Source organism: Helicoverpa armigera, chromosome 23 (assembly GCF_030705265.1).
Source record: "Helicoverpa armigera isolate CAAS_96S chromosome 23, ASM3070526v1, whole genome shotgun sequence".
NCBI lineage: Eukaryota > Metazoa > Arthropoda > Insecta > Lepidoptera > Noctuidae > Helicoverpa > Helicoverpa armigera.
Window position 1 is genome coordinate 4,606,845 of NC_087142.1, and position 25,891 is coordinate 4,632,735.

Consider the following 25,891-nt stretch of genomic DNA (forward strand, 5'->3'; position numbering starts at 1 on the left):
CGGTAGTGACAGTCGCAATTGTAACGAAACTATACGTAATACGGGGGAGGGGTGTGAGGGAGAAAGACGTGGCTCACAAGCCTAAACACGTTCCCCAATATTGCGTTAGCCGGCGCAGGACGTTGACGTAAGCAGGAGCCCACATTGCTTTTCAACAATCAAAAGTAAGTATTTTTGTTCGATTTCTTTTCTTAATTTCTGTTATTTTTAAACAGATAGATTATCTTGTTATTTTTTTCTTTAAAAGTTGGACATTAATATTTAATTACAAGTGATTTCTTTTTACGTAAAGTATTTGGCAAAATCATGGCGAATTTTTGTTTTCAAAATGATGCGTTGAGTACGATTGTGACAATTTTTTTGGGTACGGTTGTGACGAATATCTATACATATAAAAATCTCATATTATTATTTTTTGCTTTTAGATGTCCAGAATACGTTTGTGGAAGACCGGAGAGAGCAGTATGATGTAAAAAAATATAAAGATGCCGATGAAGAAGCGAAACAAGGGATTTCGTAAGTCTAGCACAAGCTACAAGCCTTTCTACAGCTACAAGTTTTAACAGAGTAAATGTTGTTTTGTTGATTGTTAAAACTATGTTTGTAAGCTTATTAGGTTAAACATTTCTACAATAAAAGATATTATAGACCATTTTGATATATGTTTATGCGTGTCCCAACCGCCCTTGGTATGTGGCCGGTTGTGACACTTTCCCATTTTTTTAAAAATTGATCTTATGAGTAATACATTGTATTAAGGAACAATATATTAGTGTTTTTACGTACACAAATGTCCAAATTGCGATACAAGTTCCTTTTCTGGGAGCTAATTAGTAAAATAACAAAATTATTGGTGATCAAACGAAAATTGGCACAACTGTACCCAGTCTACCCTACTTCACCTGATATATTCAAATATATAATAAAGGTGATAAAATAAAAACGAAATATAACAAAAAGTACTTCTAAATATGGCCATGACGTAGCCGTGGATAGCAGCGATGTAACCGCTAGCCGAGTGCTAATACTTAACAATACGTAATTACACAACGAATATAAAATTACTTTGAGCTGCCTTCGATACACAAACCTCTACATTAGCAATCAGGCACTAAGCCTGAACACTTCTTGTGTACAAACAATTATCTATTATTCAACATAACGAAAATTGCTTTTGACCTGCATTGAAACAATTTAACCTAAAACAGTCTTAGAATACAATCTTACAAATAAAAGGTACATTTTATAAAAAATAATTAATGTGCGAATGATGTGCATACAAAGACACATGTTACTCCAATAATAACTAAATTATATACATGTTTTAACAAAAAAGAAACATTTGATCCATTGCGAGTCTTATTAACTTATAACATTATATATTTTATAACTACCTACATAATAATGTGAAAATAATAATTATGTTATGATGTAAGGAAATAATATTAAATATTTAAATGTCAACGTTAGGTATAACTAAATGAATTTTCTCATAAGATTTCTGAATAAACTAGCACCTATATTAATTTATCAAGATCCAATTGTAGATATTTACAGAAAGATACAAAACAACCATTATTAAAAAACTTGACAACTGTATAATATGTCATTTTGTACTATTCAATAATAGACAACATTATAATTGCAATATGTGAATGTGACTGAATCGAGAACTATGTATGCATAGTTTTCAACCGCATTTGTTCGTTAGGTAAGATAAACGTCTCTAAACATAGCTCAGTCTTTTCTATCTGGCTCAAATTTTGGCGGACACCTGTATACTTTTATATAGAGCCAATTGTAAGCAGTAAATTTTGGCATGACTTGAAATTTGCAGAATTTACTATCTACCGCGTGAACGATGTAATAACAGAGAAATTAACGTGTATGAGGTAGAAAGAAATGCACAAAGAAAAGTATAATAATGCCGTTTCTACACGTTATAAACTTTTAACTAAGTTAGGAAAGTATTATTCTACGACGTAAAAATAAACTAACCATTTATATACAGGAATGTTTAGTCGTAATATTAATTTGACATTAGCAACACTTGCCCCCAAACATGTAATAATTTGGATAACTACAGTACATTTTATCTTCTTTCAAAACTTGATATTAAAAACTTTGACATTTTAGTTTAGGTACATTTTTCATGGCACAGAAAAGATTGCATATCTTATTTCAAAATATTGTGTATAATTAAATTGTGTGCATACAAAAAACGCGCAAGTGTGATGCATTAGTAGAAACGAGTTTCAACAGACTTCAGAAAAGTAAATTCTGATAAACAAACGCGTTATACTAATTTAATATTCACGCAACATCGAAATATTTTTTTTATAAAATAGAGAGCTCAATAATTTTGGGTTGACATTTAATTCCATCGAATATAAAAATCGAAAAACGACGTGGTATATTTTTATTTATAAATATGATGATATCGTTTTAATGAGAAAAAAAATGAAAAATTGGCCTAAAGCGTACGACATCAGCTATAAAAATGTACAAACTCCTTATCGCAGAACCTACGCTCTATCACATATATTTAGTAAATCAGCACAACAGCCACAAGACTCCACGAATTATAATAGAAAGTTTCGCGCCGGACTACCCTAGCTAGAGGTGGCGAGCCTCGGATAATACTGACAGACAACGCAACGCTTCTATCTAATGGGTATATCTAGTCTTAACTTTTTTAACACATTTCCTTACGGTTCCTACTTTGCATCAGTATTTTTGTATCATCATCGAATGGCAGTGATACTCAACCCATATTTCCGTATTAAACGTCTGATACACAACTTCTTAGGAACGGTAATGTTTTTAAGCGTTTTCGAAAGAACTGCTCTACTACACAGAGTAGCAGTTAGCAGTCGAAGGAGTGTTTAAATACTATGATTTTAGTCTAATGCTACTAAAATCAATATTGAATATTGGATCATCCCTTCACATTTTAGCGCCTCGGCATAAACGAAAACCTTGTCCTGTACACCATGCATAAACTTCATAGTTTCGTACTAAAGGAATAATTTATTGGTCATCTATGTTTTTCCTAGGTTAAATACTTATTGCTATTTTTGGTGCTCAGGACAAATTTTCGACAGCTGGCGCCGAGGTTAGTTTTTGGGGGATGAATCCGCACTTAGTAGCTATAAACTGGAAAATTCGTACGTGACACTCCCTTGGATCACGTGGGAGGTTAGCGCCAACAGTGACGGCTCAAGATAAACACTCCCAACAGGATCATTTTTAATTGCCCTTTACAACCCCTGATGCCTACATCCGCTGTTTACGGAGCATGGTAATGTCACGCAGGTATTTGGCAGGCTATAGTATACGAGCTAGTGTAGTGGCATAAGACATCGCATGGGAGCCGCGCGTTACCTGGTGTCCTCGGCGGAGCGCGCGTGGCGCAGTCAGGCGGTCACTTTACGAGGCTGGAGAGCGAGCGGGACTTCAGTGTCGGAGTGCGCGAGCGCGCGGCACGCGGCGCCGCCGCCGCACACGCGCGCGCGCCGGGACCGACGCCGCGAACTGCGCCGCTCGCCACCTGACGCGACATCTCCGTGAGCTCATGCGCTCCTGGTACTCGCTGACGTACGCCCGTGCCTTACTTGTGCCCGTTCCCAATATTCGGTCTATCTGTTGTTTTGCTTAAAGCCGTTCCCAATATTCTATGTAAGTATATTCTTTTGCTTACTAGAGATATGAATTTGACATTACTTGTGTGGGGCTAATGACGAATTCCTCTATCTCTAGTAAGCAAAAGAACGGATTCATACATAGAATATTGGGAACTGCTGTTACCCTAACTTTTTGTGTTATCTAGCAGTTATTTAATGTTTAGTAGCTTTAATTTAGAAAATAGCAAATTAAAATATGGTAGCTAAGGAAAATTAGTTCTAATGGTTTTAAAAAAATAAAAAATATTTTCTTCGCTTTTTCTAAAGATTTTAGCTATATATTTTTATGGGGAATAAGACACGCCCGTACGTCTGCGATATATCGTCATTACTAATTGTAAGTACATACAAGTAGCGAAATTAAGAAAAAAATAAGTGACGTTTTCAAATTAAATTCAATTAAAACAAAAATTGTCTTGTTAAGAGCAATCAGCGATTCGATTCTGTTAATGAATACTAAAATTTGAAAACATCGATTGTTTAGAAAGCAAAGACTAATTTCCACTCAATCTGCAAGTCCGCTTATGCCATACGAATAGATAGGTTCCCATATTAGAATCGATACACATATAAAATAGATATATGTATTTGTAAACTAGTCTTTCCTTTCTGTTGAATAAGAAGCGTTGACAAGTTGGTACAGTATTCTTGCCATATCAAAACAACATATACATATAACACGGTACTGCATTCACTGCATGGTATGACATTAACTTTACAATGAACGTGTGACATTTGGCATGTTCTCATTGGTGACGATGAAACTGAATGGGCCGTGACTGATGTCCAAGCTTGTGACGTCACAACATCCAACATGCTCGAACACAATTATTCGCAGTTATATCCAACACATGCTCGTCATGACATTGTTGATGATGCACAATGTGCTGGCAAAGCTGCGTACACCATAGTATCGCCTTTACTTGTTACCGCTACTCTTTCAATATACATCAACTTAGCTAAGAAAGGACTATTTACAATATTATGTAGAATATTTTATATCAAATACAATATAAAAAAAATATTAAATAACCATAGACAAAAATGTAAAAACTATTTACAATAGAAGCAATATCTACATAATTTGAGATTTTAAGTTAAAAATAATTCTGAAAATAATATTTGTAAAATATTTAGCAAGAAGAAACAATAAAAAGAGAGAGAACATATAGGAGCAGGTCATGCGTGCGATATGTAGGCGACAAACAGTGTTATGACACATGCGATGCGCCCAAGCGTAAGCGCACAAAGCGATGTACCGCCCTGTGTAGCGCAGGAGGCTTTGCTTCTGCCGACCACGCCCCCACGCGAAGTATATCTAGCTGTGAAGTTACGCTATTATCTAAACATAATAGCTTCTAGCTTCTCTAGTGATTTAGCAGATTAAACGTAACTTCGTCATGGGGACAAGGAGACGGTTTTTGGTATCTCCTCGAGTCTTTAGCTGAGATTTTCTAAAGGTTAGGTTTAGACTTGTCAAGTGCAAATTGTAGATGCTACGTGACACCCGATGTGATATCGAGAGCGTGCAAAGCCTCCGCGGCCGGTTAGTCCTCCGCACCGAAGCGAACGAACACAGTTTGACAGTACCGGTGCGCGAGGTTCAAAACAAAAACTCTAGGCAGGCGACAAGAACGTAGAGAGCGGTGCTCTCGGAGCGAGCCTCGCCCGCGCAGGCGCCGTGCGGGGCGCTGTGCGGGGCGCGGGGCGGGGCGACACGGGGCGGCGTACCGGCGCGCGCGCGGCCGGCGTCCAGCGACGCGGCGGGCTGCAGGAACCACTCCGAGCGCGTGCGCATGCGCGCGCGCTGCCGCTCGTGCACCTACGCACCACACCGCTTACACCTCGCGACCTCCCACCCCATGACACCTAATCCGACACCCTTGCTGCCTAAACTGACCCGATTCTCTATATTTACCTATTTCATATGCAATAACTTCTGACGTATTCCCACTTAAAATGTTGCCATGATATTCTGTAATTATTTTGATTAACATAGTGGTTTGGGAATTCAAGTCAATTTAGGCTGGTTGGTTTATCATAAAAAGACTGTTAAATGACGATTTTGGAAGCGGGGGTCGCGACAAGAGGCAGTAGTATACTTTCGCGAACTAATTTAGCACAAGATATTAATTTCGACCGGTAATAATTAATTAGTCAAGTACCCACCCTACTTCGGCAATGTTTATTAAAACTGAGGTTAATTACAGTAAACATGGAGCGTGTGTTAATAATTTATTAGTAACTAATATTTCTATAATTAGTCGACGAAATGAAACGAATATTAGTTTCGCCTACATAATATTAACCACAAAAGGTACCACAACCACTGAATAAAATATTACATTTTTATTTTATTTCAATGATAAAAAATATTCAGTCATGTTTTTGAGTACATTCTTATTAAAATAGAGAATAACAATCATAAGAAATAAATATCACAAAATGTATAATATTACGTATATCTAGGTGTTCGTTTGTGGTGGTCACACTGCACCATTGAGTGCTGCTATAAGCATCTGTGTATGTGTGTGTGCGTTGCCACACCTAGCTTTGAGTAAGCACATTGTGTCCAACATTCTGTTGTATGTCACACCGTGTATTTACCAGTATAATAATGTATATCAAGAGGAAATATCTAAGAACTAACAGATCAGCCACAAGTTGTCCTAGGTTATCAGGGAAACAGACATCACTCATGCATGTAAGAGTCAAACGTGGACTACTGGCGAATCACGATTTTCTATATCGTATTTCAATCGCACAATTTACTACTTATATAAGTGACCTATGCCAATTATTAGTAGCGGATGAACACCTACATCAAAACACTACGGATTTTTATTTTTTTCCTACAATAATTTTGTACTAAGTGTTATATAATATTACAGCTAGCAGTCCACGTTACTTCTGAGACAGTACAGGGGAAACAGACTTAGAATCTACAGGTGGATATTGAGAAAATTCTCGTCACCATCACTTATGCTTATAAAACATGTCCTTCAGTGAGCGCTAGAATTGAAATAATACTCTTTATACATTTATCTGTTCAGTTTAAAGGGCTCAATGGCGTCCATATAATAATGTGGCCATTTTTCAATCTGGTAATATGTTAGTGGTATATGATTTTTTGGTGATGGCAACACCAACGTTTGTTTAGATGTAATGGTAGAAATACATGTTATAATGGGAGCTAATAGTTTTATAGTATTATGTAATCAGATAGAACACATACTTATATGGACAGATAGAACCATTTCAGAAATCATTTTTATTACTCGCATTTTGCAAAATAACACAGAAACACAGTCTTATTTTTAAAATCAGTTAGGTAGTTATAAAGTTGAACGCCTTAGACTTAAAATTCATCCAAAAAAATGATTTCTAAAACAAATAACAAAGATAGAGAAACAAGAATCATTTGAAGAACACAGTCAAATAGATGAGTAGTAACAGTATTAAGATATGTTCGTAATACATTTGGTGTCGTACCTGAGGTAAGTAGGAGAGGCTCTTGGTGCTCTCGGCGTATTTGTTGATGGCGCGTAACTCTTCCAGGGTCATGTGGGGACTTGAGTTGCTGCGAGACGATTGAGATGACGAGCTCACTGATACCTGGAGATTGGTAGTAGAATATAATAAGTTTACTGTTGAAGAAGCAGTTTCTTCCAGTCTAGTGAGATGTGTTAGTTGGTAAGCCTGATTAAATAAATAAATAAAAATTTGAGAACTACTTCGCGCATCATAGGGCATCGTAGAAGTATACACTGCCCTATCTTCCTCGAAAAATAGGCTATCTAAGACCTAAAGAATTTTTTAATAGGTGCAGCAAACAAACTCTTCTGCTTCATGATATTGTAGCCAATATACCAATTGAGGTTAAGAACTCCTTAACGAATTGTCGCCATATCTACAGGCCTCTACACAAAAAGTTGAAAAAATATATAAATAAGCAAGATCTATAAAAGTAAACATTTTATCAATGGCGAATTTTAAAGGAAGAGCAATGTTTTAATACACACTTTTCTAGAACTTTCCATTTTAACAGAAGCTACACAAAATCAATGTTTTCTGACAAGTGGTTCGATTTAAACTGATTATTGCTTGCACTATCGCACTGCAAATTTGGTTTGACCTGATTTTCTTTGATACCTGTATCATATCTGTTACTTTTATTGTGTCAATGTCAATTTTCAAGATTAAAGAAGAAACATCAGGTATCGGTGCATATTGTTGCATAATCATAATAAGGTATATAGAGTAGACTAATTAATTAAATGCAAATGAATGTATACTTCAGTTTTGTTGCGCTCTCGATCCGGAAATTGCTTAAGCCACTTAGAAGGTTACAGCATTCATTTGTGCAATAAGTTCGGCCTAAGAAGAGAGTGAAATCAGTTTAATTCTTACCTGCTCATCGGCTCATTGCTACATTTTGTAAAAGGAATGTACTTGAAAATGTGTGCTTTTATGTATATAACTTGATAAAGATACCTTTTTAACTTATTGCTATCCTCTGCTGAATGAAGGCTACCCCCAATAACCAACAACCATCCCAGTTTGCTAATTCGAGGTCAATTAAGATGGTAAGCCTAAGCGCAAAAGAAGCGGGCCAAAGGATTGCTTCCGAAGGGACATGGTGGGTTGTAGTCAGTAAGGGTCTGACACTCCCTCACGCTGGACCTTGGAGAGATCATTTGATGATTTCTCACGAAGAAAAAAAGCCCTAAAGAAGCAATGTATACGTACTTTAAAAACGCTCTCCTCAAGCGATATAGACAGTCGAGTGCAGGAGTCCAGCAGACTGTGCTCGGGTATTATGCCGAGCACGCCGCCCGCCGCGCCCGCGCCGCCGCCGCCCGCCAGCGCCGGCATCGACTGGCACTCCTCCGACTTCGACAGCCCTGCCAGACAATCCACTTCACACTCTACAATCTACTGCCTTTTGTTGAAAAAATATTGAGGAGGACAATTTTTAGGTCGGTTTTATCAAGTTACAACGATTTATTTAAGATTGTTTTTTTTTAGTATGTATCGAGATCAGATCAGATCAAATACATATATGAGCCAGCAGTTCAAGCACTTAATACGTGGTTTTAATTTTAACCCTATTAGTAGCTACATTAGGTCAAAATTACTTCGGTAATTATCACAAGTCTAGGAACTATAGAACTTTGTAATGATATTTGAGATGTGACGGTACTTATATGGCATGTCACTATGGAGTCATGTAGGTTGAACCGATGTGTCATATCTGCTGAGCAGATATTTTGATTAGATCTTTTAGACATCTCGGTTGATGGTAAAAGTTTGGAGATTGATATAGCAATGGTTAGTTGGTCGAAAACATTACTTTTTTCTAGAGTTTATAAGTAAAAAGTCGGAGTTGCCCATTTAGATTTTAGGGAAGAATGACCCATGTTACAATTTGGACATAACCTTTTTTTTACCTAAATGAATGAGGCGTAGTAAATAAGCCCGTGAATAATACCTAATGTATCTTAAATATGCTATATGTACTTTATAAATGACTGTCAGTGCTTCCTTTTATCAAGATGGGTTGGCACAAGTATGCAGTTATTTACATCAATAAAAAACTTGAAACTGATGTCATATTGACTGTTTTCAATTTATTTCAACAGAAGTGAGCTAATACCGTTATTAGAAGATGATTGTGTTCATTGTTTAATGACACGGGAAATAAGAAAAATGTTATTTCCCTAATGTATCTCAGCTACCGTCCCGAGAATGTGTACAAAAAACAGTTTCTGAAATGTGCAATATGAATATTGAATTTAATGCTATTAATAATGAAATAGAGAAAACCGAAGTAGAAAATAATTCGATTAAAACAGTGCACAAAAATAAGAAAGAATAGGCCAGGATTTTAGTTTGTCCAGATCAATAATTTTAACCCTTGAGAGAACTGTATTTTCCAGTTTTTAATAACAATATTCAAAATCCAAGTAGGTTCGAGAAGTGTTATCATAAGGCTAAATATGATCTATTCTAAAATTAAATTGGAATACCCACCGGATCAATATTGCACTAAAGCCTTTAAGTATTGCATTATGAATTGCTCCCGAGTAGTTATAAAATGGAGCTAAAGTCAAGAAGCACGCTATATTTAGATGCAGTCAACTCGAAACTGACTTCTCCCAATTTAAAACTATTTTACTCTAATCTAGAAAGTAAGTATACCTAGGTACTACTCGTACTATAATGGTACTTCTAGTATGGTCAAAGAACTAAAAAAAATGTTTTAAAAGATACCGTACCGACCCAGTTAGTGATCACAAATACAGATGAAGGTACATATCAGGTACTCAAAAATGGATCAAACTTATACTTGGGTCTATATGTATTAGTGTGGTTGCTAAATATCTACCAAATCGGTGCTACCAAAACCCATGTATTATAAAAACAAATCCGTACCAAGTATGAAAATCAAATGTGATATGTTATTGAACTCATTCACAAACTGTCGGAAACTCACCAAAAATTATATATTATTTGCAATGAATTTTGTAACTTGACTATGTATTTTTTAACAACTTAAATGACTTTCATTCGGATGACCTGCGAAAAATGTTCTATTATATTAGGAATTAATTCCCTCTGGCAATACGAGAGTGTATGAAATTGATTTATATATTTACCTTCTAAATTAAATTTGTTGCCCCAACGATCGCACTCGCATTGCAGCCATGTTTTTTCGGCCTCCAGAGACAGTTGTCCTGTAAATAAAGTAATAACCTTTTAAAAACTTCTCTATAATAACAAGTACGGATTTTTTTTAATTTAAATTATTTTATTTTTATACAATTCAGGGCCTTATAAGAACTCTGTAATTCATTACAATTGCGTAAAAGAATAAAAAAATGCAACAAAAATACGAAACAAAGAGTCCAGTACTAATTAATACACGGAGCGTTCGTGTTTCTGTCTAAAATAAATTCTTATTACAAGGCCTTGATACAGAGAGCGCATCCAATAAAACTGTTTGAACAATGTGTGTTGTGACTAAAGTTTCTCATAACATAAGAAGCTCAGTTTCCGTATTTTACAAAACAATGTCCGCTCAAAGATTTTCTCATGTATCTTATTCAAATATAATCTGATATTATCTCAGAGGCTCATCTTAATTTGAAGTCAAAAATCTGTAGTCAAATTAGTCGAGTACTATATTATTATAATAACCTTAGGTTCAGACGAGTGTTATTAGACGTACTTATAAATATTATCTTATATCTCGAGTGTCGCTCCATCGGCCATGCGGCTCTTATGACAAAACGAAACTGTAACTGCTATTGTAGATATCTATAAAGTTAAAATAATGAGTAAGGACTTTGGAGTGCGACCTTGGAATGCAAAATAATAATTATGAACTGACATCACAATGATTGTAAGACGTATGGAAATGAGCAACATATGTATAAAATAGAGGACTAGAAAACTGAGGCTTAATATGAAGAACTATAATCTAACGAGTGACACTAAAGAATAAGGCCTTGCTTGGTTTCATAATTACAGAAACAGTTGGAAAACATCATCGACCTGGTCGTCACATCATCATCACTCATCATTCACCAATTGGGATAAGCAGGAGACAAATCCCCTTATCCAAATTTTATTTGGGATCAGAGCAGCTTGTTTTCTTCTTCCATACTCTTTTATTGACTATGTCCAAAAACCTTCCTCAAAGCAGCATGAGGAAAAATACCGCCTATTGTCCAAAACCAGCCTGTACACTAATTTCACAAGAACAATGGTACTTACTAGCATAAGCCTCCTGGTCGCGATGGTGCCGCGGCGGGGGCGGGTCTCTGAAGGAGCAGATCCACTCGTCCTTCACCCTGAGTATCCGGCCCGTCACCCGCGCGTAATACTCGTAGTTGTCTCGACCGAAGAGATCACCCGCGCTGAACTGTTCTATCAGCTGCCGCATGATACGGGTCGCCACCTGGACATGAGTTGTTGTTTAAAAGCCGCTCCCAATATTCTATCCGTACATTTGCTTACTGAAGATAGAATTTTGACAATAGCATTTTTGACAAAGTTCTATCTATCTATCTTAAAGTAAACAAATCAACAGATAAATATGATATTGAGAGCAGCCGTTATAGTTTTGAATTGTTGGGAAGAAGTTCGCTTAATAGCATATTTATTTTTAGAAAATATAAATTAATGTTCTTAATTCATAAAAGTCATCAACAATGCAATCAATTATATAAATAGGTATCAAATAGTAGCTACTTAGGGCATGCTTATAACGACGGACAAACTAGCAAAAACATTATTGCATTATCCAGAGTGGAAATTCAATTTTCATGCATGAGTCACTCCATACATTTGTACAAATTATGTTTGACAACTAATGCAAATTAACAGCTGATAGATATTACTCGTATCAGCATGACTCATAGATTCAGGTCTCACTAGCAATTCAGTAAAAGCCGACTCTTCAATAATCAGATAAAATTTTACAAATAACCTTTCCTTCTATGGAATCTAACATAATTTATACCAACAATTAAACAATCAACTGTTACTGCTACAATATTTCGTTGAGTAACAGCGAACCGCGTGCAGGAAGTGAGTAACCAAAGAATCCATGAATCAAGCTTATCAGTGTTGAGGTCGAAAAAATAAATAGATGATGCTTCTTGCTTGAGTTAACCGATAAGGAGCACAATGTTAGCATTCTATGATGTAATATCATTTCTATGAAAGCTTACTAGAATAATTAGAGGAACGGATGATATGAAGCTTTAGAACATTTAAAAGAATGAGTGGTGATTAATACGTTCTTTCCGCAAGCGTGATTAGGTCACATCTGCTGAAACTCAATGATTTTATTACTCTAGGATAGGAGATAGGATTCTAGGACTCATTACTAATAAAGAGTAATTGAGTGAGTTTCAGTATTTCTACGAAAAGATAAAGGTGTTATTTTAACATGCTAATTAAATACATATTTACTATCATAACCAGCTTCAACAATAAAAGCAAAGACTACTTCAAGCTCTATAGAATGACTAATCAAGCAAAAATTATAATGATATATAGGTAAGTACCAGTTATTTGGAACCTCTTCAACAAAATACACAATTCTATGTAAACAAACAATAATACACGAACAAGCTACACATAATATCTCATGCAATAAGTAAGTAGTTCATATAGAAAATGCGTAAAACATAAATAACCGCAGTTGAGGAAAGCGTAGTACGATGAGCTACATAAGTTACGATGAGCTACATAAGTATAACAGTGGAAAGTAAACTGATTGGTTGTATAATGTTGTACTCACGGAAACTTCAGCCTTTTGCCGCATGTTATACAGTTTTAGTGAATACAGTACAAGCTATTTACAGTAACGCTCTTACATTTCATTTTTAACATCGATTTAATCAATTGATGTGGACAATGTTAGCACAATCTTTTATGTTCAAAATTGGTACTCCTGAAACACTAAATGCTGAAAATACGACTCTCAAAAAAATATAGGTAGGTACTTTACTTCCTAATAACTTTAAGAAACATCGGAAACCACTAAAACGGACTAACAATAAGTGCATGTAAAACCTCATACAAGGTTATGACCGGCTAAAGAGTAGAAGTCATAATTAAAACCGTAATGCATGTCAAAGACAATTAGAAAAGCAACGAAAAAGGTTAATTAATGAATATGACGTCATAGCACAATCAGTCGAAGTCTGCAATGTTTCATAAAAACCGTGGAATGTACCGGCTTTAGATAAACCTAAGTAAAGCAGAATGTTCACATACATTTGTGTAATAAGTTTTTACGTACAACTTTCAGTCTAGAAATGCTACTAGTTTTTCAGCTATCATTGTTACAGCAACTTTTCCGACTGTTGACTTGTAGGCTTGATTTATCGCAGCAAAGAACGTCAATTATTTAACCAGTTCTAAAACAGGTATTAAATAAACGCCTAAACGTTGAAACTAACGTAACTTCCTCCTTACAATCTGATTTAACTACGTGTTTTAAAAGAACAATCGCATAAAGTGATAAAACATAATCTTGGTACTGCAAACGCATTACAATGCACATACAGTCAGCAAGCGAAAGATAATTTAAATTTAAGCCTTGTATCTGATAAGGAAACACTATTAGAATCCCACTCGACATTGCTGATAAAAAAACTGTTTATTGACTATGAATTACGATAGCAAGATTATATTGTTGCTTTTCTTGGCGTTCACTTTCATTGTGAACGTGTACTTAGATTGATTTAATTTTACAATGACTTTCAATATGATTCACCTTTATATACGAGTCATTCAACGGATTATACTTGTAACAATGGTAAGTACGTAGTAAAATACGAGGTATGTAAAATACTGTCTTTGGAAATCAACTATCTACACTTGTTAAAGCTTGCTTGAATAAAATATATTTTCATCATAATAAAAAAAAACTAAGTAAGTACTTTTAATGGCGACTTATAATGGAATTTAGTACCTAATAAAGTCATTGTATAACAATAAACGTTCAGAGGGAAGAAACAATTCACAGCAAAAGCTGCTTAGCGACAGAAAACCTTTCTAATACTACGATAGATTGTAAATGTCATCGCATAAGTTCAAATGACAATCGTATGATGAGCGACCGGTACCAAAACAAACGTAGATATACATAATATAGCTAACATATGTCCACATCAGGTGATTACACCGAAACTCGATATATTTAATCGTCGATAATGGTGCAGCTATCACATAGTGCGACACATACATGTATCACTTTACAAAGCGCATTCACTCCCCTTGTACACACATTAAACATAGTTTTTGTCAGTATATTAGTTCTTTATAAACATCATGGTATCATCAGCCCAATATTTAGTTCAAAAGCAACTGTTATTTTTTTCATAATTCTTGGAAATTATTAACTGTTGATGTCTAGGAATTGCTTGATAAGTCTTTTAATATCTTACTTAGTCATAGTTTGCATATTTTAATTTCATCATATTCTGTGCTTATGAAGTTATGAGTCACTAGACAAAAGGATGTAACTAACAGAAAGTTCCACGGGAAACCATGGCAACGTCGAACAAACTATCACGAATCAATAACAACATGACAATTTTAACATTTCCTCAGCCATACGTGGGTCTAATGACACCTTAGTACTGTGACATATGACAGATAATGATTGAACTAACCTTGAATCTCTGAACGTCCTCCATTGTAGCTGTTTTGCCGTCCGACACGCAAGAGTGGAAAAATGATGGGGCCACCGACACGCCCAGGGCTTCGGATGTCATACCTGTACCTAGAAACAATACAATTGTTTGAATCAAAGTACTGTAGCTGGCCAATATTCTGATGATAAAAACCTTTAAATTAACATCCAATCTTTTTTTCAGACACTGACGAACTCATCAGTAGGTAAACAAGTAAATTAGAAGCTGAACTAAACGCTTTTTCTCAAGTCAAAAACCTGTAAATAAATCACAGCACAAGATATTCACGGAAAACAAATTAACTTTTTTCTCTTCTTCGTTTAAGCACGGTGAAGTCGTTCAACTTGGCTGTTTTATCTAATTGTCGGATACAAAAAAAAACTATTTAAGCGGCAAATTACTGTAATTAAAACTGCAGACACCGAATTAGCTATTATTTAGCATTAATACAGAAGTCTTGCCAGAATGCATAAGTACTGTTGCACTTCTACACGCAATGGTGTATGAACGGAGTTTTCTTGGTATTAAAAAATACAGCAAAAACTTAACATCGTAATCGTCATACATAAGTCATGACTGAATGGTATGAATTGGTATTCATTCTTCTTACACTCAATTGACTACTGAATACAAAGCATGAAGAAAAAAACAATACAACATCAACAAAAAGGTGTGCCTAAGTCTAACCTGTATTCAAAAATCCCTAAGTAATTACAACAAACTTGAAAGTCAAAGGATAATTTAACAGCTGCCTTTTGATTCGAAGACAACTAGAGTCACATAAGAGGTTCCTATTATTTCCAGCGCACCGCATTCGCGTTCATGCGTCCATACGTCATTACCATAATATTTTACATATTAGTACCTGCGACGACAATGACGAACAGACAGACGCAAGTCGCATTAAACAAGGCTCGATATAGAGCTAAATGAGCCGTATATGCGCCGCACAATCGCACACGACGCGTTTGTCGGCGGTAACATTGTCCAGGAAAACAGAATACGTATTAAAAGGAGACGTGACGAAGAACACGCCTTATAAAGAGCATTCAGAAACAGTTGCCATGCGTGATAGCAAAAGATCCTACTGATTAATAGACATTGATGAGAGTAAATCATTAATGTAGCCCTCACGCCTTTTGTTATGCAAAACACGCACAACTTTGTGCGAAAAGAAATAATGGAGTCCTTGCATATTAACTTCTACCTTAGCTATATCGAAGTCACGAAACTACGGCGTATTATTTGAAAGCAAAATAATATTTTTCTACCGATGGGAGCAGTGACATTTCCCATAAAATCGCGACTTTTCGGAAACTAGGACAGCACAGCGCGACCTAAATAATTAATATAAATATATAATAGATCAAAAAGGTTACGCCTAAAGCTACTAAAGCAAAGACGTCATCACGAACTAGGCCAAGAAATAATCCAGCGAGACGTTCTGAAGAAACATTAAATAATAGCACAATGAATGTAAAGCCGTTGCATCACGCGCGCCCACGCAGCTTCGCGTGTAATTGGCATTATTACCACTAATTACTTTCGTTAGGCCACTGCCAAATGCTGGCTATGTATTGTCATGTACATAACATCATAATAAACCTTAATCGGGGCTTTCGAATCTCGGCAATGTTAAGAATTTTGCTATACTATCGCGAATATTCTTGTAATTACTCAACGTAAATATTAGCTAACAAAGAGTTAAGATTTCATTTGCAGTTAGTCATTGAGTTCATCTTAATTAGATTACATTCTCAAGCCTTAAATGTAAATATTTTGTAATTCCTAAGTCTAGGAAGTATGTTGATGATGTCGACAGAAAATATCAAGTTTTTGTTGGCAATACCACAGATTACTTAAATACCTGCTTTGTCAGCGTTGGAGGCCATCACCCGAAACGTGCCGAAGAGTAGCACCAACAACCTCTGCGTGCACACTGGTAGCGACAGTAGCAATCTGGGGACAAAAACACAATTTACTAACATGCTACATACTAATGTTTTATTTTTAGGCTAAAAAACGAAAATGATGTTTCTGACACATTTGTTAAGCATCCAAATGGGGCCTTGTTGTCAAATGACCCCTCCCGTTGTGGGGTGATGGATTTTAGTCAGACTCGTACTAATTGAAACCCATCATAATTTTCTTCTTAAGCCCTTTATGTACCAGGGCCGCGGTAACTCTTTCGAACTATCCCGCAGCCCATCAAAATGGGACCCTTATTACAGTATCAGACAAAAAAACTTGACAGCATTTATGTAGCATACTGCATTAAAGTTACAACTTGAAATGACCTGACATTCAAGTTAGTCACAGCACCACAGCATTGGATATAGATAAATCAATGAAGCGGCTAAATAAAGCATCGACTGACGACGCCGAGTCTCGACAACAGTCGCATACATGTGTTATGTAGCACGAGTGGTAAAGTTCCACTTTACTTACACAAGTTGTACTAAGTTATATCGTGCTGAGGGCCTACATCATTTATGAAAGTAGATGTATAGCATGACGATCAAAACCTATTTTAAGAAGGACGAAAATCGTCAAATGGTTTCATCATCGCTGTGGGTGGAACAAAAGAGTGTCATGCCCTACGAGCATTTAGGGAAACATTTCGTTGTCACAAAAGTTTAAGTGTCCCTTATAACCTTTATAATTGGAGGAGCCCTTATTCTAAGTGACACTTGGTTAGGGAAACGTTAGGAGATTGTTGGTGAAAACGGGCATCAGACTCCTATTGACAAAAATACAGCCTTTTTCCTTCTGAAGCTCCTCGTGTTCTAGGGCGATAGTACTGATTCTAACAATCCAGCAGCCCCGGCAGGCTTTGACCCCAAAATGCCACCTCTGAGCTATTAATCAACAAAATGCTTTACTGGAACTGATGATGTATCCAGACTCTGCGTGACAAGGCTAAAGTTACGGTAATCATGAAAACATGCGACCAATGAGAGTGAAAATTAAAACTATACTTACATGGTATGTACTACTATAGTTCGGCCGTTCAGAGAATGCGTTCCTGACACCTATCAGTTAGTCAGGACTAGTGATGGGCACAAAATAACACTAAGTTCGTTACCGTTCCCCCAAAATAAACCGCCGCATTATTTTAAGATTATTTTCGTTTTAAATTGGCGGAATCATTTAAAATTTATATTTTTGTTATTTAAGTGGAAACCAAAAAAAGGTAATATTCATATAATAAAATCGTTTTATTTATTCTTTGTTACAAAGTTACAATCTGTATTTCTATGCAATAAAGTAAGTACATTGAATTGAATGTGCGTACAGAATGTTAATCAGACTCCGATTCGCTTGAGGAGGTGGTGTCTTCATCATCATCTTCGCCTACGTGTATATTACGTGTATATTAGGTATTATCAATAACAGAATCAATCCTGATATCTCGGTCAAAATCTTCCAAAATCAGGTTTTTAGAGCTCTACCTCACTGGGACGCCATGGCGACGTCGCCATCGGCACAGGTCTGGCTACTTCTGGCATCCAAATGTCGCCAAGTCGAGTGGCCATGGCGTCTCGACAGTCAATTGTTTACGTCGTCGCTCAAGAAATTGCAAGCTGACTGGCGACCACATTGGCGACTGTGTGAGGGAGGTGCGCTTTTACGTGTTATAGTGGCTACTGTGGCCACGTCGCCAAGTTGCCACGGTAGCCAGAAGCCACATAGGGAACTGTAGCTCGTGGCCACGCCTCCAATTTGGCGACGTTACCAAACCGTCGCCTAGTGAGTTAGGTTCCATACATTTCAATACTAACTGCTTGGATACGTAGCCGGCGACGTCGCCATTGGCGTCCTAATGAGGCAGGGCACTTAGTCTTAGCGCACGAAACGACAACAAATGACTATTTAGCGTCACAAAATGACGGCCCATGATGCCATTTGGGGTTACCATTTTCAACCTAAATATAAAAATGCTACTTTCTTTCGCGCATTCAGTTTGATCATAGTTTTATTTTTATATTTCATAAAAGTTATCCTATAGTCCATTATTTTCAAATTCTTAAAAAGAAAAACAAAACGTATTATTTTATATTATGAGTATAACTGTATAAGAACCATCAACCAGAACAGATTACGATACTTGCCTGTTATTTTTAGCACAGCACTACAAATATAAAGCGCTGACATAACCTTGTAATAGCGCAGTATAGATTTAGAAAAATATTGTTTACCAAGTTATTTGACACTCAATTTGGCACAAAATTACAACATTCATTGATTATTATTGATATAATAATGTTGTTTTAATGCTCAACAATTGTTAAAACGATAAACAACCAGCAAAAATATTTTTATCGTACTGCAACGCCATTACAAAGTTACGTCGTCAGTTCAATCGCGATGTGTCAGAAACGCATTCTCTGAGCGGCCGAACTATAATAGCAATTCCGTTGAATTGTGCGAGTCAATTGAGAGAAAAGAATCGCATGTTCGCAAGAATGATAGTGATCTTGATACTGGTAGCTATACAGCGGTGCTTCACGCAAAACGTTTTATTTTACATAACTTCGTCGAAAATAATAACAACCATATAATTCGTATGTTACATCAAAATACAATTATGTCATATTTTTTAAACCAAATTCCATGTAAAACATATTGTTTTCTCATACAAGGAAAATAAACTTTAAAATTGATTAAAAAATCAATTAACATTTTTAAATTAATATACCAATCAATATTTTCCGTGATACTGCGGTTATTGGTACTTCAATGATATTATCGCGGTGACCCAATTATTATAAGAGGAAAATTAAAAACGTACGTGAGGTTATTGACCTTTGGTTCGTAAATGATGGCAAAACCGCACGAATAACTCGGTTGCTCCAAGATTTATATGAATGAGTTGAAAGACGGCATTGTATAACATGCAGTATGAGGCGTCGACTTAACGCATGAATAAGGAACGATTACGCTAATATGTACGCTCAACGCTGTTCCGATTATACAATTGGGCTCCTTCGCCTTGATATATGAGAGCCGTTTAATGTTAACAGTCTTATTTTTATGTAATAAATCAGATAAATCATCATATTACCCCTCCCGCTGTGGATGCAGTGGGAGAGTCAGACTTTTACTGACTAAAACCCAGCTTTCATTCATCTGGAGCACTTTGTATACTAGGGTCGCGGTAACTCTTTCCAACAATCCCGCAGCCGCGACAGGATTTTAACAGTAGCAGTTGTTAAATCATAAACTATTGTAAAACTCAAAAGAAAAGTTGACCTATTCGACTCGAAACAGAGCATTATCGTTGTAAAAAAGAAAGTTTATTAGCTGATCGCTGACCATGGCTTAGAATCGAAGGTTCACGGTCAGCAATTCCATGTGAAACCAATTCATTAACTGGCTATGGTTCCGATTTTAAAAGCATCATGCTATTTACTGTCTATATTTAGTAACTGACCTCTTCTTTTCGTCAGCTACTAAACTTAAGACTGTCTCAGAAGTATAAACAATCCTTAATGATAGACTAACATCATCATCATCATCTCAGCCATAGGACGTCCACTGCTGAACATAGGCCTCCCCATTAGGTCTCCACAGATACCTGTTGGAGGCGACCTGCATCCAGCGTCTTCCGGCGACCTTTTATCGACTTACATATGACGATGCAAGTCAAAGATTAAGAATTGACCAATGAAAAACTCTATGCTGCCTTGGAGCATGCGAATAATTTACAAAAAAGCTGTATACTGATGAACTCATGAGATACTTCGCCAAATATTTTTTTCTCTCCATGGCGTCCATACTAGATAGGTTTCATTATCCATATCTATAAACAAAAATCTGTCATGCTTGTAGCCTACCCGAGTGCTTGGAAACTTAATGGTCGAATGGTTCCAAACTCGATGGACCCGGGAGTTCACGCTCAATATGTCAGACCGCGCCTATCTTTTAAACATTTTAGGGCAAATCTGTTTAAGGTTCATTGCAACTATGTTATTTAAAAACGTAATGGGGATAAATAGTTTATAGGTGAAATATGAAAGCTGTAGGGTTTTTTTTGCTTGAATGCTCTAATCTCGGGAACTGCTGGATCGATTTAGTATTTCAATGTTAGGGAGCTATTTATCGAGGAAGGCTACTTTTTATCTTTATAGACGCGGGTGAAACCGATTTCAGAAGCTACCAATTTGCCAAGTTTAAATTGTAAGACATTGTCTACCACTGGTAATATTGTACCGTTCATTGCAGCTAAATGAAACAACAAAAAACTTGGAAAAAATTGAGAAGCGCTTATTTTTGTCCGTGACATGACCAATTACATTTGTCTTGGCCACGACTTCTTCCTAAGTTTAATAAAAAATAACGATTACTTTTCTGAAGTTGGTTGTTCGAATTCGGCTATTGTCTGTGTTTTTAAATCCATACTAATATTATGAAGAGACAGGGAGTTTGTTGCGTTGTAGAGGATAATTTCCGGATCTACTGAATCGATTTTGAAAGAATATTTAAAGTGACGGCCATAAATATTTGCATACTAAAGAAACATGACACAAAATACTAAAAACATATTTATTTGTTTACTGCCATGTCCATGGCAACCGAAGCGCACCGTTACTATGTGTAAGCGCATCAAAATTCAGGTCGGGTGTTCTATAAACAACCATTGTTCCTATCCATAATACTGATGTATTGTGAAAGTCCTATACCCGCCATGACGGGGCAAACGGTAAATAATGACAAACTAAACATTACTTAGCCAACATTAAAATAATATTACTGTCTCTATGTATAACTATGTAGTTTTTTTTTTTTAAGTAGATCGCTGATACATGGGTCGTTGAGAAAAGTATCTCAATTTAGGATATATTTTAATTTTGCCATAATGTTAAGTTTGTCATTATTTACCGTTTGCCCCGTCATGGCGGGTATAGGACGACCCATGTATCAGGGGTCTACTTTTCAAAAAACTCCTTGATTGCTTTCAGTTAGCAAAACGGAGGATCTTTTTTCTATTTCCCCATCAACAAAGTCCAATTATAACTAACTTAATTTTGCAAGACAAGCTATTATTGAGCACAAGAAAAAGGATATTCCCTAAGGACACAATATCTAATCTCATGTAGGAGTATAAAATAGCTCTTACGTTATATTATACAATCTATTGTGTATTTACGTCATTTTATATCAGTTGCGTGTTACTAAGCCGTTCAAATCGTTATAATAAAATTTTACGCGGTAATAGATTGAAAGAGAATACACAAACAGGTAAACGATTAAATAATAGAAAAATATTTATGTTATTCCCAGAAACTACATGTTTTTGAAAAAAATAATAACAACCTACACATTTGAATCAAAGTTAACAAAAGAATCGATGCACTTTTAATTTTAGCATTAACTTTAATGATTCACAGTTTCAAAGTAGGTACACTGAAAATATTGTTCCAGCTATTTAGTTGTAATGCAACAACAATGTACATTTGTACAAGAGGTGCTTATCATCCCACACAATTGCATAAAAGTCAACAGAGGAAAACAGGTTACTTACGAACATTAAACTCGGCCGATGAGCTAACAAGGTATATAAATAATTGCACACCTGCAACCATGGGAAATTTACTTGTGTATCATTTTGACGACGAGAACAGTTCAATTCTTTAATTAATTAAAGACAGACGATATAATTTAAAACGTTACAGTACTTTCAACAATGGCTGTAGTATTTCTATGAACACAGCTTCATTTTGATACAACTTAGATTTTAATTTTAAAACTAGTTTTCTAAATCAACTTTGACACGTAGTGTTGGCTATCACCATACATTCGCATAGCCTTTTGGCCTTTTCCCAACTAGGTTGGAGTCGCAGCTTTCACTCGAGCTAGAAGTTGCTGAATATCAATTTTTAGAGGAGCGACTACCGACCGATTTCCATAAACTTACTGCTGTCTAACACAAAACTGGTTACACTATCCAGCTCTCGAAGGGTATTTAAAATTCAATTTTAGACTTACGGCAAACGCTGAACTTTGCGAGCGGTTTCTATTGCCTGCTAGCTGTTTCTCTCGGTTTACCTTAGAGTTCACAAACTTTTTCAATTTTCGGCGCACTTACTATTACTGCTAAGTATTACGTCTCGGGGCCCTAACTAGTTAATTTACAATACGATGGTACGAGGCAAGGAGGGCCTCAATGCCAGATTGCTCGCTCAGTTTGGCGTCACACACTTTGAGGACCCCAGACTCGGAAAGTATTAAATAAACTGCAGAGAAGTTGATTCATTGCTTCTTTGGAATAACGATCAAAGAGGCAATTGAATTCGAACGTAAATTGATAAGTCACACAGTTTGTCGACAGTATTTTCACTGACTCAGTTGGAGTCAAGGGGGCCAAAATTAAACCGGTGTTAAATCACCAAATTAGAAGAAACAATTTTATTATTAAGCTTTTAATCGCCGCGGAATAAGCACATTGCACCCGTGTTGTATGTGCTGTTTCGCATAATTTTATCAAGTAAAAACTTTAGACTTTAGAACCTAGAATTCGTCACAGGATTTATCAAATTTTGGCGTACCTAAATAGTTTTACATATACACAGCTAAACTTTGCCAGAACAAGCTTTAAATTGTGCAATCTAGGCTCGTTTACAAGGAGAATAATTGCTGACAACCAGTACTTGACAATAAGCAAAGAAGAAGGCAAGGCTGGTAACCCTTAATTTACATAAGTAACCACACATTTGCATTTTCTTTATACTTTGTTGCAAATTCTTGTATAGTTTTTGTTTGAAGGATACACATTATCTTGGCACTTCACTGACTAAGTAAACTGGTTTCATATTTAAATAATTCTTGAATACCTGTTTTCAAAAATATTTTCAGATGATAAGGTGGAAAAGAGTACACAATTACAATGTTATCACATTCGTAATAAAAGTTTATTTGTTGCAAGTTTTAACTAAAGTGCCTTAATGATAGGAAATAATACCTGTTTCAAATAAATATTTTATATGAGAACAATACATTGTACCTAACAGTTCTTTATAGTTATAGATACTAATGGTATGCATACCTATGGATAAGAATATAGTTTATATAGGTACACATACTTTATAGTCTGGTGAAAAGTAGAGACAGGCAAACGATAATGATTAGTACTTTCTTTTAAAAATATAGAGTTTAATAATTGTTATGAAGTAAGTAGTTCAACAAAGGTATGCAAACTGAAACCATAACGCATAATTTTACCTGGCTGCCAGAAGGGTAATTGTTTATATTAAAGTTGATAATGCATGCAACTGACCTGCGAATTTCATCAACTTGCTGCTCCTCAGGTAGTTCCACTGCTGTGAACAGGTGCATCTCACCATCTCGGCCAAACACACCACCAGGGATTTTCCTAAACAATATACATTTTATGAAAAAAACAATCACAAAATAATTATTAACCACCAAATCAGCCTCAAAGTTGGAGAGTGTATCACTGTAGTTTAAACTAATTTATTTTTTACAGATACAACTTTTTTAAGATAAAAAAAACTGTTACTTTCTACACTCAGGTGACTCAGGAAATGAAGCTCACTGCATCAGCCATGAACTTACACCTTTCAAAGATTATCAATCAATCTAAACTGTATTGAGTGCACCTCAAACACTATTATCACACCTCCTGATAATGCAAACAAAAATATTTACTTAAAAAACCTTATCAGATTAAAGAAAACTATTTATCTATTGTTAGTAAGCAACAATTCAGCTTTAGCAATAATAAGAAACATTGCTCACTAAAATAAACTGTGTTCCACTGGGTAAAAAGAAAAAAACTTTTGTAGTATGACTAAGGATGCTTACCTGAGGAATTTTTTGAGCACACTAGCAATAGTATAAACAGAGTAGTTATCTACATTGACCAGGCGGCCGGTTTGCAGGAAGTGAATCAGTTTCTTCATGGCACCCTGGTGACCCGGCGCGCGGAACACGTCCCGCCGCAGCGGCGCCTCCTTGTTCAGCTTCAGTATCAGCACCTACACATCACCACAACTTTACTTTCAGGAAAACCTCACAACACACACCAAACACTCGATAAAGCTGTTTATTAAGCTGCTATTAACACACGCAAGAATGGAAACCAGAATGAAATGCTGTTTTAACCATATCTAACTTCAAGCTTGATACAACTTCTGAAACCCGCTCTACAACAATTCAGCACTTAAACAAACGGTCATATTCATATTGATAATCAAAACTAGCAAGTTTCTCAAGGGCGTTGTCAGGGAACTTCAAGTCGCTAGTATACTAACAAGCAAGGGCCCAGGGATATCATCCTTGCACACTTCATGTAGAGGAACACCAAACTTCACTTTCTCTAATCTTCTTGGGTATGGCAAAGAGTTTGGATGCCCACAAGACGTAACCACATTGCTCAATGTAGCAGCTCGTCGATGCATCCTTCTAGCCCAGTTACTCATTTTGGCTGTTTGCGGGACGTCAGGCTTTTGGCAATACTATCAAACAATTATAAAAGCTACACGCATTTTGTGTCGAAGTATTTAGAACCGTGTAAAGTAAATTGATTTTTTTATTGCAAAATAATAATTATTTCGGTACAGTCGCAATCCCCGGTTCGTTCGTTTGCCAGCCGACGAACCGCACGCACGCACAAAACATACAGATGATAAATAACTAGGGATGTGCAAGCAAATCAAAATATGTTTGATATGTATCTGGAACAGTTCCGGCAAAATTTATACACCAATAATATTACTTGATTAGAATCTCAACCTCTTTAAAACTGAGTTACAAGTATTTTGAAAAATTTTGATGAGAATTGATGTCGTTCTGCAACGTAATAACACAAATACGTAAAATACGCTATGTGTCCATACTCCTTCCAAAACCCGTCACTCGCTGATACCGCTGCCTGATACTCGTTGATAATTTCTAAACGGCTGTTCAGTGACGACCAAAAAGTTTAGGGAGAATCTAAATAATAACAGTGCTAGTTGTGATTTTATTCAT

The 25,891-nt window shown here is 36.1% G+C and overlaps 1 protein-coding gene across 8 annotated transcripts; it reads right to left on the reverse strand.

Annotated features, from left to right (window-relative positions):
* Positions 1-900: 900 nt before the first annotated feature.
* Positions 901-25,553, reverse strand: LOC110377190 (uncharacterized). 8 transcript variants are annotated; one of them, XM_049837778.2, is made up of 12 exons: positions 25,174-25,553; positions 24,725-24,897; positions 24,177-24,272; positions 16,767-16,858; positions 14,879-14,988; positions 12,997-13,008; positions 11,463-11,646; positions 10,343-10,420; positions 8,433-8,602; positions 7,176-7,298; positions 5,274-5,505; positions 3,410-3,550 (listed from the first exon to the last, which is right to left on the reverse strand). In XM_049837778.2, the coding sequence occupies exons 1-11, from the start codon at positions 25,339-25,341 to the stop codon at positions 5,287-5,289; spliced, it is 1,425 nt and encodes a 474-aa protein (XP_049693735.2). In that variant the 5' UTR covers positions 25,342-25,553; the 3' UTR covers positions 3,410-3,550; positions 5,274-5,286. The 8 variants fall into 8 exon arrangements, with proteins under 8 accessions (XP_063896883.1, XP_021191649.1, XP_021191647.3 ...); XM_064040813.1 differs by lacking the exon at positions 12,997-13,008 and having other exon boundaries at positions 901-3,562; positions 5,421-5,505; positions 8,433-8,587; XM_021335974.3 differs by lacking the exon at positions 5,274-5,505 and having other exon boundaries at positions 901-3,550.
* Between the last annotated feature and the right edge of the window lie 338 nt (positions 25,554-25,891).